Consider the following 15,264-nt stretch of genomic DNA (forward strand, 5'->3'; position numbering starts at 1 on the left):
AATCACCACAGCAGAGCATGGATCTTAACCAGATGTTTTGATAAGGACATTTCCTGATTTTACAAATGACGTAATTATACACTTCCCAGTTTCCAGTCATTACACTTTGACTCCTAAAATTTCCTCTTCAGATGAAATCACACAAACAAGCAATCACAGAAAATAACACAGTGTTTCAGGATGAAATGCTAATTAAATTTGCAGAAGATGCCTTTGAACACTTCTTTGAACACATTTGTTTCTTATTCAACAGATTTGAAAATTACACACTCATTAATCCTACTTGACCACAAGACTCCTATTTGTCGCCAAAAAGTGAATTCTTATAAAAAGCAGGAAAGTATTATAGCAAACAAAGAAAAAAACGGAGGGAAAAAGTAATTATAATATACATAAGTGAAGTAACTTAACCTTATTCCTGAACAAGACCACTTATGACTGAGCCCCAAAACTGACAAAATGCAGACAAGTGCTTCGGCCAGTAAACTTAGCTAATACTAAGTTTTTAGTGTAGTTAGTTTGATATTATGAGAAAAACTACATTGAATCAAATCAAATGTCATGGAGGACGCAATAAAGTCCAAGACTTTGAAAGTCTTAGGTAACACTGTGCTACGCTTTCTGTACTCCAACACAACAAACTCCTCCTGGCACTCCAACTCTGTCATGGCTGAATATTTAGCTGATTTCGAAAACAACTCAATCTCGTGAGATTTCAGTTTGAGTGAGACTTGGTTAGATGCAATAACAAACAGACCAGATCAAGTGAAAGGTCAAGAAAAACGTTTTATTTCTCTGTATGGTCCTTTCCGTAATGTTGTCACACACTTATAATGACGGTCTGAGCCTGTCAGTGTCAAAAACAAGCACTTTCAGTGGGTGTATATTGACGGGTGCTATTGCCCCAAAGGATTACATTGCAGCCTGTTTCATGGCTGCTGGCTGAAGCGCTCTCGCTCAATACTACATCAATTTCAAAAACTGTTGTCCCCATTAGTCACACAAAAACACAAAAAGATAGCAAAATCGGGTCAGGGTTGAAAAATACAGAAGTTTGACAGTTCACAGATTGTTACCCACTTATTCCTTAACTTCACATCGTGTTCCCTTAATGTACCTGCATGTAAGTATTGGATCGGTACGTACTCTACTGGTACACCGTTAGTACAAAATATTACACTGTAAATTGGGAACAATTACGCTGTGTGTGCGGCGAGCTGCAATCTAAAGCATTACCATAAATTTTCATGGGAGCTGCAGTTGTTTACTTCACAAAGGTTTCAGCTTCTAAAAGAACGTACTGTAGTGGATGCCAGTTTATCCTTTTTTGCTTGTTATGCTTGTTTTATTGGCAAGTTAGTCTATATTATTTACAGTTTTCTAGAGAAATATGTTTTTTTATTTTGGTCTGATGGTGTCTCTTTTAGCTTCAAAGTCACGTCAACAAACCAGCAGTAAGAATAATTATGGGGAGCAGACGTGAATCTGTTTTGTCTCCTTCATCATATTTGTGTGGAATGATGAGCACAGCTTGATAACGATGGACATAATATTCCTTTCTTCTCCGCTGGCTGAGCCAAGCACACTTCAGCCAGCTTGCAAGGACACTCTGCATTCATGTGCGCACACACAGACACACACTTATGCAACAAACAATCTTTTTTTTTTGACTTTTTCTCCTTTATGCGACCTCAGTTTCTCCTTTCTCTCACATTTTGTCGTCTCTTGTATTGAAACATAGTTGTGTGTGTGTGTGTGTGTGTGTGTGTTTTGCACTGTGGGAACTTCATGTGGAGAAATAGAGCACTTTGTGATTTATTCCAAAGCAGGAGGAAAAACGCAGCCTTGAGCTCCTGACACGACCACACACAAAAACACACCCTCACACATTCACTCTCCCACAGTTACACACACAGCAAGAAAGAAACAGGACGAGAGAGAGCGAGAGAAAGTTAGGCAGATAGACAGACTCTGAGAGATGCAGGTGCACAAAGGAGTTGAAATGACAGCCCCGAGGAAAAGGAGTGTGTGCGTGTGTATGAGTGTGTCTCTGATTCATGATATGAACTTGTAGATTAAAAATGTTGCTGAGTATTCTGCACCTGTGCAGGGGATGTGTTGATGAAAATGTCAAGGAGCTATGACTCCCTCTTTGCTCAATAAACCAATAAATGCATAAAATTAAAAAGTCAATATGCTGTTTTCACAGGAAGATTTCGACCAAACTACAGGTGATACCAATAATAATGGATGCACTTCATTTGGATGTTTCACCTCCAGGGTCCTGTTATTGAGCTTTTTGATTTATTGGACTAGCTTAGTGGGAAACTTCAGTGGAGTGGAGCCATCATTAATGTTGTTAGATCCACCTGTGGTTTTCCGATAAGTCAAAATGGCAGCCGTTAAAAAGGTTTACTGATGATTGTACAAGCCTATCAACCTCAATTTGTGTTCTTTTCACCTTTATTGTTAGCAGTGATTGGATGTACTTTGAAAGTGATCTGCCTACCATCTGGTGAGTTTTTTTATTTTCAACATTCTTCCTGTAATACATTTATGAATGGATCAGTCCAAGTTCTGGAAGATTGCCAGCGATACTTAGTTGGTCCTGGATCTGGGATAACAATCTATAAAATGGGCACTGTCAAGGATAAACCTTTCTTATTAAGGTAACAACATGGCCTTTCCTCTGGCAACATCCCCAGGGCAAACATCACATTTTTGGCTTCACTAGTGGTGGATCTAAGAATAGTGCAGTCCCCTCTCCAGTTGTCATCCATCCAACAGTTTTGTTTTTTTGATGTGTAATGAAACACCTCATGGGACTGCTGGTGTAGGTCTTTAAATGTTGTATGTTAAAAAAAAAGGTAACTGATTGGCCACTTGTGAGCATTGGGGTTCTTATTTACCCCAATAAATATAGCAGGGCTGTCTTTATCTCTGTGCTAGCTGGCTGTGGTCAAGGACAACACAGCGGCAGATGGTTACAGCTTAACACAAGCCTTCTGTTGAGCACAGACTGTTCAGCAGAAGACAAAGAGAACGTAAAAGGGAGAGAAAAAGTGAGAGAACACGATAGCGAGACTTGGGAGGTGTTTATTTAAATAGCAGGTCCTTGTAGCTCCTCTCACCTGAGGACACAAACTCAACTCTGCAGTCTCAGGGATCTTTCATCCAGCAAACAGCAACTCTGCAGAGACTTATACCGTTCACTGCACTGAGTCATACTTCAAAGCTGTGCTCGGTGTATTTATGTACTTGCGTGTCTACTGTCCCAGTTAGAAGGAGTGGGACTTGGAAGAGTGTTGCTTCTCACTTTGATGAAACGAGAGGTTAAAGGAAAAAGAGGGAATGACTTTTTGTAGATAGTTCATAAGTAAAAAATAAAGATCTGCTTGTCAACACACTGCTGGTCGCTACTGGTTTGCAAAAGCCAACACACAAATGCACTCCAGGCTCACTTGGGTAATATTTTATTTACTCATTAATCTTCAAAACTATTTTTCATAATAAATTTCCACTTTATGTTCATCAAAGAACCGTAACAATAAAAATAAAAGTAAATACTGTAGAAAAATTGTACATATAGAAAATAAACATGGTTAATGAACACCTAGATGTAGAATCCCATTGGTTGAGACACCTCCTTTGTTTCAGATGGCAACACAACAGAGATAGAGGGAAAAGAAAGCGATAGACACGGAGGGGGACTGGGAGGGCAGAGAGGGAAACATACTAAACGAGGGGAAAACAAGAGAAGGGAGGAAAAGGAGGTCTGAAAGGCCAGTTAAGGATGGAGAGAATAAGGGAAAATGTTAAGTTAATTTTGACAATATTATACTTTGAAATCTCACACACATGTCTTTTTCATGTCCTTTCTTGCCCTCGTCTGTTTTGCATGCATCTGACTGGTTGGTTACATTGTTTGGAAGAACTGGAGGGGCTGGTTCACGTCATGGCACGGTTCGTATTGATATATCATGGGGCTACAATTCTTGAGCCGCTGAGGGCTCAGACACTGCAGAAGTCCATAAACAGATAATTATACTGTAGCCCATCGGAAAACCCATCTGTCTGTCCTGTATTGGTCACATCATGAGGATTGATAAATCAGTCAACCAATAGCATGAAGACAAAGGACGCAAAGAGAAAGAGAGAGAGAAAAGGGAGAGCCAATGAAATCAAAGCAACTCAAGTTGTCAAATAGCCAATGGCATCATGAACTGGACTTTTCTATCTATTAGCAACACATGGTAACATTTACTTTATTCTGTTTTTGATTCTTTTCCTCGGCTGGTTTTTGCTAAAAAAAAAAAAAAAAAAAGAAGGTGGTTGGTTAGAGCAGGTTTAGTGGGCGTGGCCTATAAGACATCAGGCTAGAAAACAGGGTGTGGCCCGCGGTGGGCGCACACATCCGGGCGTTGCACTGGAGTTACATTGCAACCCTCCTCCTCCTCCTACCCCCACAAACAAACCTACCACCTCTGGACTTAGTGGCACACGCCACCATTCCACAGCACAGCTCAGAGACTCAGGCATGCAGCACACTCGAGATGGTCACACTTTGTCAATGAGGGTTTGAACTGAGAGTCGACTCGTAGATTAAATCATTGTTGAATCCCACAGACTGAAAAACCATTTGAAGTGCGTATTCAGGTATACTTCAAGCCAAGGTGGTAAGTTTATGATGGTGGTGCGTCAAGGTGTAACCTCTGGAGTTTCAACGCGGTATAAATCACACGGAGTAAGATAATTCACGTGCAATAAGACCCCCCTCCCTCCCTTCCCCAAAGAGTCTATACTGCCCAAATGTTCTTCATATTCATCATAATCATTGCCATAACAATTATCATAATGGTCTTTGTCATTTTCACCATTGTCTTCTCGTATAGTCTTCAGTTGTGAAGATATGGTGGGTCTTTAGCATTGCAGGTACGTGTATGTCTGCATGTGTAGATTGGTATTTGTTCATGTGTCAGTGTGTGTGTGTGTGTGTGCGTGTGTACTGTAATATGTGTGTGACAGCGCAGTCATGCATGACTGGTGTATTTTGTAGGTAGCATCTGAAGTCTCAAGTATCCTGTCCAGGAAATATCTCTCAGTTTTCAGCTGATTCCACCGTCATGATTTACAGGGCGCCATAAAACATCAGCTCTGCAGTGTAACAACCACAGCCCATCCTTTATATTAACGGCACCAGCCCTGCCTCTGCTTATTCGACCATAATTCACTGTCTCTATGGCTACACCCTGATTTCCTGTCCTGTTGCGTGGGGTTAAACTTGGACCGTCAGTGTGCTTGTTTTTTTTTTTTTTCAGCATCTTCAGTGCTTCATTGAGTCCCGTCTGCTAACAGGGAGGAAGGCCAAGAAGCTTGGAAGAGACACTTAGTGCTTATCCTGGTGCTTTTACATCATCTTTGTTTTGGTGCTCTGCCCTCTCGCTCAACACACTCAGTCTGCCGTGTGCTTCACTTAAAGTCTTCCTTGACCTCTCTGAGTCCATGAGGAGAGGTCCGACTGTGGCAGGGGTGTGATTCATCTTTTTAGCTGGCTGCCCCCGAAATGGTTCTTAACTGGGAGTTGAACTGGTGCTTTCTAAATCATTTGGAATGGTGTATATGTTCATAAAACAAGCCTCTCTCAGAGGCTCTGCTCATTGGTAAATACTGTACAGTAAGGGTCCTTGCCCTCAGGCCAGTCTGTATGTGTGTGTATGTTTGTGCTTAAATGTATGTGTGCTTGAAAGTGTGTATGTATGTGCTTGCCAGTATGTGTGCAGGTGTGATTATTGGAGAGTAAACATTAACATCAGCATGTCTATGTCAGTGTGCATGTGTGTATTTTTTTTTTTGAGAATATATCTATTTATGTACATATACCGTTATATATAAAGGTGTATGCGTATATGTCTGTGTGTCGGACATCTTCCGCCTCAGACGTAGTACTCCTTGTCTTTGTTCTTCTTGTTCTTGGAGATCTTGGCGATGCCCAGCGGCTTGTCCTTGGCGCTGCCGTTGGGCTGTGTGGCCGAGTTGCTGATGTAGTTACGGCTCTCGTCCACGTGGTAGGAGCCCTCGTCGCGGTTGCGGTACTTGTACATGGCGTAGAGGAGGATGAGGATGCAGAGGGCAGCGGCTGCCACAATGCCCACCACCATGCCCGTGGTGCTGCTGCTCTCCCGCACCACCTCGGACGGACCTGGGAACACCTTCACCTCCGGCAGGGGAGGACGGGCTGTGAAGAGAGCAGGGAAGAACGTGATGTTACATTACAGTTTACTGCATACATTATTAATTTGGATTACATGTCAAGATGGTGGGTGGAGAGCTGGAGCAAGAAGATACAAGGCATTTTCATGATGAATTATTTGACATGAGTTTTGCATAATGCTACATGCTGGCAAGGGAAGGCTGCAGCTTGGGGCTAAAGCTGTTTCCATATTATCACATAATGTGTAAACAGATTATATTACACAGTGTTGAGAGGAGGGCCAGAGAACAGGTGCACTTATATCAATTTTTATTACATACATTTGAGACTGCATGACATACAAAAGGAGCGAGGGCTGCAGAGTAGTGATATATGCCACCATATTAAATGACTGTAGGTAGAAGAATTTGCATGTGATTTGCAAGTAGGAAAGGATGAAAAGAAAAGGATAGAGACAGGTGATATAAAAATAAAGGATTAACAACAAGGGAAAAGGGAAGGTGAAGAGTGGCGAGAGCAAAGTAAGGGATGGAAACGAAGATTGGGGAGTGGATGGAGAGTGTTAGGTAATGCCTGGAGGCAGGAACCTAAGTGGAAATGAAAAATTCATTGCAGCGAGGTACAAAGTGGTAGAAAAAAACCCCTGAGAAACAGTGAGAGTGGAGGAAACATGAAAAAAAGCTTAAAAAGGCAGTGTGATGTGTATTTTTGTGGGATCTCACCTGAACTGGGGTCACAGGGGTCAATGTCTTCATCATCACTTGGACACTCCGCTGATGCCACCAGCAAGTCATCTGCCGACTACAGAGAGAGGATACAGAAAAATTACACACACATAGTGGGATCCAAAAGTCTTTGCTATTTTCACATAAACCTGGAAATTATCAGAAAATTTGAGGATTGAGAAACATTTAAAACACAAGATGTTATGAAGTAAAATGAAGAAGAAATATTTCTGCATATTTCTAGATTCTGCACTATTTCTAGGTCAGTAATCAAATTTAAGCAAATGTGTGGGATTGACCAACTTAACTCCTTTGTACAAAAGGTCAGATTTGTGTCTCTTCATTTGAAACTTTGATTTGTTCTACTCATCATAGGCTCGTTCAAGTAACTCAACTTGCAGCCAGTGTTCACCTGTTATAAATATGGCCGTGCCTCAAGTTTCCAGCAGATCGTTGCTTACTAAATAGCATCGTGATAGTGGAAAACATGGTATCATAACTAAGTGAAAGTGTCTGATGTCAAATTGTTATTCTAAGCAAAGAGGGGCTTTTTCAGCGTCAAATCATGGCTAGACTAAATGTTTCTAAGGAACTCTAAAACACTTAGTTCCCTGGGAGATAGGAAACTTCATCGCAGACGCAGAATTTGCTAAATAAAGAACGCAAGACTCCAATCAGCAGAAGTACTGTCTTGTCGTGGTCTCAGAGGACAAGTAGCAGTTTCTAAACTACTTCTCAGGAGGGGAAACAAGGCCAAACGCTTGAGGTGGGCTAAGAAATAACAGTGGATGACTGGAAAAAAAGTCCTATTTACTGATGAATCGAAGTTTGAGATTTATGGCAGTAACAGAAGGGGTGTATGTAACGAGACAAACAGGAGAGAGAAATGATGCCGCAGTGTATCAAACTGACAGTGAAACATGTCGGTGGGAATATTCAAGTCTGGAGTTGGACACCTGCACCGAGCCGACTACACCCCGACCAAGGAGAGGTACCACTCCATTCTTCAGTGACATGCTATACCCTCTGGTTTGCATCTTTGTGGAGAAGGATTCATACCACAGCAGGATAATGACCCCAAACACACCTCAAAGCTTTGCTAGAACTACTTGAAGACCAAATTTGTGGACTCCATGCCAGCTCAAATACTGAAAATTCAACTTGTCACTCAAATTGTTAAGCTGATTTTATCATTTGTAATGAAAAAAAAAATATTACATTTGATACAAATGCAAAATAGAGGTATCTTGACTAGTGGTCTTAGACTTTTGGACCCCACTGCTACATAGACACGCATTTATCCATAAAATCTCCAAGAAAGACAAAAACATTTCAGGGCTCAGTAATCAACACCTGGCCGATGCTGTGATTTTTTTGCTTATTTTCTACATGTGTGAATAGACAGAGCCAGTCCGTCGCCCACCCATTTTCCAGTTTGCCACAAACACTTTGCCTGTTACAGCCCCCAGCAATGGCAGGCGGCCAAAACTAGGGTACTGAGGAGAGAAGAAGAAAGGAGGAGGGAGGAGAGAAACACTGGATCCTGTTTAAAACCACAAGGGGACAGCCAGTTATCATCTCCTATTCTCTTGACCCTCCCCCTCTTTTTTTTTTCTCCTCTGGCCTTTTCTATCTTCCACACCTCCCTGTCTCCCTCTGTTCTGCTCTCTCCATCTGATATCGGCTAATGTTCATGTGCGTTGGAGAATGCGCAGTGTGAGGCTAAAGAGATTTCATTAAATATTCTCGCCAAGCACTCAGTTGTTCATTAAAATCTCCTTTATTTAACACCTCTCCATAAGCATCATGTCAATAACCCACTTATATTCAGCCTCCAACCTACATCAACCAACTAACCACTCGTTCTCCCTGCCTCACTGCCTCTCTATGGAAAAGGCGCCCTTTTTCCTCTCCATCCCTGCTCCTCCTGTTGCCATGGCAACTCTAAGTTCAGGCTGTTAAAAATGATGGGGAATAAAAAAAAAAACAGGAGTGTGCACCCTCAGTGGGGACCTGTGCATTGATTTGCCATTCTAGCCAGAGTGTGAGGAGGGGGGGGGGGGTAAGGAGGGAGGGAGTTGAAAGATAGATGGATGGATAAAAGGAATTTTAGGAGGAGGCGATTGGGGAGAGAGAGAGAGAGAGACAGAAAGGAAGAGGGGATAGGAGGAGGAGGACTTCAAAGTGCTGCGGTCTTTACTTAACACCGTGCTAATGTGCTCTGCATATTCATGAACTACTGTTAAACATCACCCGCCTTGACGCTTCGGCATGAGATATGAATGCGTGTGTGTCGGTGTGTGTGCATGTGTGTGTGTGTTTTAACCACACTGGGTGCTCAGTGCCAGCACTAAATTAAAATTGGATTGTGATGCATTGCAGTAGATGTTAGTAACCCTCAGAATAAAGGAGAGGGGAGAGAGCGGTAGAGCTGTAAAAAAGAACGAGCTCTAGAGGCAGATTACAACCAGACCGGAACAGAATCTGAACCAAATCAAAGCACTTAGTAGTCGATGATGCCTTAGCGGAAACCTACCGTCAGTATTTTAAAGTCAGTATTCATTAAGCTGCGTCTCTATCCTTGGTTCTTTATTTTGCCTTTTCTTTGTAAGAACATAGATTACATAAGGTTAGAGAAGCAACCAGTTACTTTATTCATTTGGAAAAAAAGCCTACACGGGCCTTGTATGGTGTGGTCTTAGTCCTGACAAGTCTACTGTGGTTTAGTTTGGCCTGAAACATACATTAGGTTATTGATGCTTGACTCTGTCTCTTTCCTCCACTGCCTTTCCAATCAGTTCTGCCCACTGGGCTGTCAAATGCTGCTAGGGTGAGCTTAGCCTCTGGAATCCAGCCAGTCAATAAACCTCTGTGCCTTTGCCAGGATCCAAATAGCACAAGAACCAATCAGCCAGTAGGAAACACATCACCCCTGACATCTGTCACTGATCAATGTCGGGCCACCATGCTTGATTATTGATTGAAAGACACCTATGTTCCCTCCATGGAAACCTGCTCTGAATCCTGATTTCAGCTAAAACAAAAAAAAAATTAAAAAAATAAAAGCAGACAAGTGAATTTAACAAGGCCCCTCCTCTGATCTGTGACATCACTCTGTCAGCTGACCACCCCACTCAACCGGGAGGATGTCAATTGCACTATTGATCCCATGGGAGACAAAGAACACGAGGAAAACTAGAGACATACCAAGCACAACTTAAATCCCGTCAATAAGCCTCAGAAGTTTACTAAAGACATGTACATCCAAGAAACCTCCGCCCCTCCGTCCCTCCCTCTTTGTCCACATCTTTGCAAGTCTTTTCATAGACTACCAACAGAGCATGCTGACATAATGATGGACGAAGACGCACAACGACAAGGAGAGAAAACAAAAGAAGAGACAGAAGGAAAGAGAAAGGAAGTGAGAGAGCGTGAAGAGAAGGATTTCTGCATGCTGAAAGAGCAAAATCTCTACCTGAGCAGCCGAACAGTGCCAACGACCGTCCATGCCTCCCTGACTGCCTAGTTCACACATTGTATCTGCACTCTGTTCTCACACACTCTTGTAGAAGATTGCTACTTTCACAACTGTAAATCACACACACATGTACACACACAGCTCTATAATAACCAGATGTGCTCCATTGGTCTATTTCTATTTACATACATCTACACAGACACACATGCGTACACAAAATCAGGCTGAAGTTGGCAGGCTGATGGAGAGATCCTGACGAGAGAAGAGAGAAGCTAGCTCCACTACTGCAGATGGTGAGATAGACTCATACACCGCCTGCATTAACAGCCTATCACTAGAGCTCAACCACAGAGAGAGAGAGAGAGAGAGAGAGAGGGAGGGAGGGAGAGAGAGGAGGAGAGGAGGAGGGGGGGGGAGTGACGGGTAAATATGGAAAGATATGGAAGGAGAGAGAAAGCAAAGGAGAGTGAAAGGAAAGGAAAAGAGAAAAGTGAGCAAGGGAGGAGGCAGAAAGTATCTCCGGAAGATGGATAGCGAGCAGAAGAAAGGCAAGAGGGAGAAAAAGATGTGAGAGATGTGGAGAGAGCAAAGAAGATATCAAGGAAAAAAAAAAAAAAAGAGACAGGGAGGGAGCGAATGAGAGATAGATGTTCAGAAGGCTTGTGGAATTGTCTGGGTCAGCTGATTCCCGATACCCAATCGGACGCCGCTCTGGGCCTAAGGTTTCTTCTATCAGTCTTCCCATCAAACACAGGTACACACATACACTCACATCCACAGACAAGACACCGAACATCAAAAACCAAAGTCAAGCTCTGTGACTCAGAGCAGCCTCTAGCATAAACACTCACACACACACACACACACACACGCTCGCACAATCTCTTCCTCTCTTCTCCTCGCTGGTGCTCAGCTGTCATGCATTATTAATCCCCTCCACTTTTCAACATGCAAGGAAAAAAAAAATTTCAATAAACTGTGGACTTCAGGAGGAGGCGCATAACATATTCTCCCTGCACAAAGTACCGACAATAGGAGTAAACCCATGGGAAGGAGGGAGGGGACGACTTCAGCAGATCCACTTCAACACACCCAAAACTTGGGGCGTGTGCGTGAAATCGATAAATTGCTCAGAACAGTCGCCCCTGTAAAAGATATCGCTCACTGCCCCTCCTCTGATGCAATGTGCTGCAACTCAAGTCTATTGTTCTCAATCCACCTGTGTGTTTGCATGTGCGCGTGTGTGCGTGCATTCTGTGTTCGTCTCTACATTGTATGTGTGCTCTGGTTACGGCCAGGTTGGTTGCCAGGCAACACTAGGCAGCCTCAATGGAGAAGCTGTAGATTCTTCTTAAACAAGACAAATACACATACAAACACACAGAGTTGGGGGCCGGCAGGAGTGACACAGACGAGCAAACACATACACACACACACTGCAGTATGTTCAGCATATAGCGGGTCTGACCTAGTTCTCATACAGTGATATTGACTCCAGTGCACAACTCTGCATCCCGGATTTAACACTGACATCAGCATATCATAGGAGCAGGAATACTTTGTTTAAAACTACACACATATACACATGAACAGGGAGAGACCGAGAAGTGCGAAAACATGCCCCTGTGACAACGCTGTCACTCTGCAGTGCTATCCATCCAGCTCTCCTATCCATTATTGATGCCTGAGGCTTAGCTCACAGCTCTCTGCGTTCTATTATTTATGTCTGAAACAGCTGGCGGTTCATACACAGAGGAGCTATTCTCTATGGGAGTCTGGATGGGAGAGAGAGAGAGAGATCGAGCAGCAGGTAGTGGGGCTCACTATCTCCATGGCAACTTGTATCACTGGGAAAAAAAAAAAAAAATCTTTCAGTGCGGCAAGCAAGCAGGCACAGTTTTATGGACACAGAAGAAGAACTGCAGTACACACAGACGCCCACAAAGAGCTCAGTAGTGATCTGAACAATAGAGCAGACGACTGTGGTGTACCTGCTGATAATGTACCCTCTGACATTAACATCGACTCTGCTGTTGCATCCGCTATAAATATCTCCATAACATTTATGTGTTTCTATTGTAGAGTCCCATTTGCATCAGTTTACTAGACGCATATTATGGAAAAGCTATTAGAGCGTCCATTAACACAAACATTTCTCCTCCTGTAATTCAGTGGAAAGGGACCACTTAGTCGAGAATTAGCCCTGTAATCCATTCATTTGAATGTAGGAGAAGAATCGTGTATGTGAGCCTTGTATTGAAGAAACGTTTTTGGCTCTGTTTTGAATCTAAAGAATGTTTGATATAGATGATAAAATACAATTAACCAGTCATCAGAAAGTGCGAAAACATATCGCACTACCTGAAAGAAAGAACTGCAACATCAGTTAAGGGTAAAACTTATTTTACAGCAGCGTTTTCTTATGATACACTAATTCTTTGGTTGTGTCAGATAAGAAATTCTCCATCTCTTTTAACTGTGAGATACAGCTCACATTAGTGGGATTTTCAGATACATTTAATAGATTTGTCTTTGACAATCTTTAAATCAAAGTTAAAAACTTTGATGTTGAAGCGTCCTCGAGGCCATGGATGTCTAGGACACTGACCGTGTAATTGCAGTGTCCTCAGTTCGGGTCCAGCTGGGGACTTTTGATGCACGTCATCCCCAATTATCTTCTTATCTCCTGTCAGCTCTCCACTGTGTACTATCTCATAAAGGCTAAAATGCCTGAAAAATACTTTACTTAAAACTTTTATGTTCTTCTCTGCCTTTGAATGAATCGTGAGCATTCATCAGTATCCACCTTGTGCTTAGATCCTGAGCTCCTCTGTTTATTTTTATCTTTTGACATTTGTTCTGTATTTCAGACTCAGATTTATACTGTAGTTCTTTCAGTTTTAATATAATTATGTAAAACACTTTGTGTATGAAATATGCTGTATTAATAAACTCGCCTTGCCTTGAGTGCAGTTTAAAACAATCCCACTCCTGACACATCTTGCTTTACTCTAGTCCTTGCTGTGTGTGTGTGTTAATCCTCTTACTGAGTTAGAAAAGGAAGTTATCAAAGCAAATTAACACTTTTTAATTACCCGTTGTCACACAGAAGTAGGATGGCAGTGGGATGATAGGACATACATGTACAAGATATCTGAGGAATTACACTTGAACAGCAAATCTTTTAATGACCATACATTGCATGAGTTTAGCTGGTGTTACATATCCAACCATAAAACCAACAAAAAAAAGGTGAACATTTTATTGTGAAGGCAGTAAATGTGTGCGCTGACCTGCTGCGTGGCGCCCTGTTTCCTGTTGGAGGCTGTGGTGGTTGTGATGTCACTAATGGAAGGGGCGGAGTCAGAGCGGTTGCCACCGGCGGCGGCACTGGACTGCGGGGTGATGGAGGAGGACGGCATGTCGCCCACCAGTCGCACGCTGCCCTCCACCCTGATGTGCGGGTGCCCCTCGGCGGCCATGTTGAGGATGCGGAGGCCATTGTAATAGAGGCCGGAGAGCTGACCCTGGAACATGCCAGCGCTTCGCTCACCTCCACCTACACGCACCGTCGTCTGGCTGTTGAAGATAGTCAGCTGGCGACCTACACAGACGCACGCACACACAACCGCAAACACACACACACACACACCAAACACGCAGAGACACACCAGGAAAGAAGGTGGACAGACACACGCAAAATACAGTCACACACACACACATACCAGTGGTCACATACGTACATACATACACACACAAGAGTGTTTGAGTGTTACACAATTCACCCCCAAGCCATGGTGAAGAGGATGGGATAGATTAAGCATGGCAGAGCAAATCGAAGCTGTGGAGAACCGTGGAGAGGGCTGAGACTGAGAGAGAGATAAGAAGTGCGGAGAAGAGAAGAGAAACAGAAAACAGAAGAAGAAGACGCAGAGAAGAGGAGGGGAGAGCGTGAAGAGACGGTAGAAGTCTAGGTGGATGGAAGAGGCAAAGAACAGAAGGACGAGGAAGAGGCAGCAGATGAGAGGAGTCAGAGGGCCCTGAGAAGACAAGCCTGACAGATGGTTGCTATGGTGATGGCTGTGCAGCACGACATTGTATTTGAAGGAGCAACAGACAGGCAGACAGAGAGACAGAGATCTAGAGAACTGTTGTAACAGCCCTATGAAGCATGCACAGGTTATAAGCTCTAGCACTGCTCACTGTTAAAGGGACTAGAGGCTAATTTAAGGAGCTCTGCTGAAGTTTAGGAGGAAACCTTTTACATTTTTTCAAAAAGCATTGCTCTATTAGTCATTTCAAATTTACATAATTCTTACATGTCACAATACTTTGCATGTACTTTAATTTGATTACAAAATTGTTTTTCAACATGAGTATATAATCTTTAGTAAATGCTTTATTGTTTACAATTTGATAATAAACAAAATTATTTACCAGTCTTAATAAAGCATCTTTTATCAGTACTTCTTTTCTATTTTCTCATTTATTCACATTTAAATCTCTCCATCGTCCCTTTAACCTGATATTATCAGATACACACTAACAAGATACGTTCACAGGCACTACAGTTTACACAGTATTACACACTACAGCTGCCCAACTTTTAAATACTTAGTTATGGATTTAGATTTTTAGATGTTAGTTGATGGTGCACAATATAGTATATTCAACTGTCTTCAAATTGTATTTTTTAAGCTCAAAGTTTTAAGGAATTTTAATCAGGGTTTTTACCTTTGTCGAGTAGCCAATCGTCAACTACTCGACCGAGCCGATAGGGGATTCGCTGTCTGGCGATGGCCAGGCGCTCGTTATCAATGTTGCCTTTAATTTAGAGATGAAAACACAGT

At 42.6% G+C, this 15,264-nt stretch overlaps 1 protein-coding gene across 8 annotated transcripts in view; it reads right to left on the bottom strand.

Moving 5' to 3' along the window:
* Positions 1 to 4,290: 4,290 nt before the first annotated feature.
* Positions 4,291 to 15,264, bottom strand: part of nrxn1a (neurexin 1a) — a 62,055-nt gene continuing 51,081 nt past the window's right edge. For 6 of the 8 annotated variants that reach the window (XM_042396777.1, XM_042396773.1, XM_042396778.1 and 3 more), the window contains 4 exons: positions 15,149 to 15,238; positions 13,708 to 14,018; positions 6,934 to 7,012; positions 4,291 to 6,235 (listed from right to left, as the gene is read on the bottom strand). In XM_042396777.1, coding sequence (XP_042252711.1) covers positions 5,934 to 6,235; positions 6,934 to 7,012; positions 13,708 to 14,018; positions 15,149 to 15,238 — 782 coding nt within the window. In that variant the 3' untranslated portion in view covers positions 4,291 to 5,933. The remainder of the gene's footprint in view (positions 6,236 to 6,933; positions 7,013 to 13,707; positions 14,019 to 15,148; positions 15,239 to 15,264) is intronic. The other 2 variants (XM_042396781.1, XM_042396780.1) reach the window with 1 other exon arrangement.

This window comes from Thunnus maccoyii, chromosome 20 (assembly GCF_910596095.1).
Source record: "Thunnus maccoyii chromosome 20, fThuMac1.1, whole genome shotgun sequence".
Classification (NCBI taxonomy): domain Eukaryota; kingdom Metazoa; phylum Chordata; class Actinopteri; order Scombriformes; family Scombridae; genus Thunnus; species Thunnus maccoyii.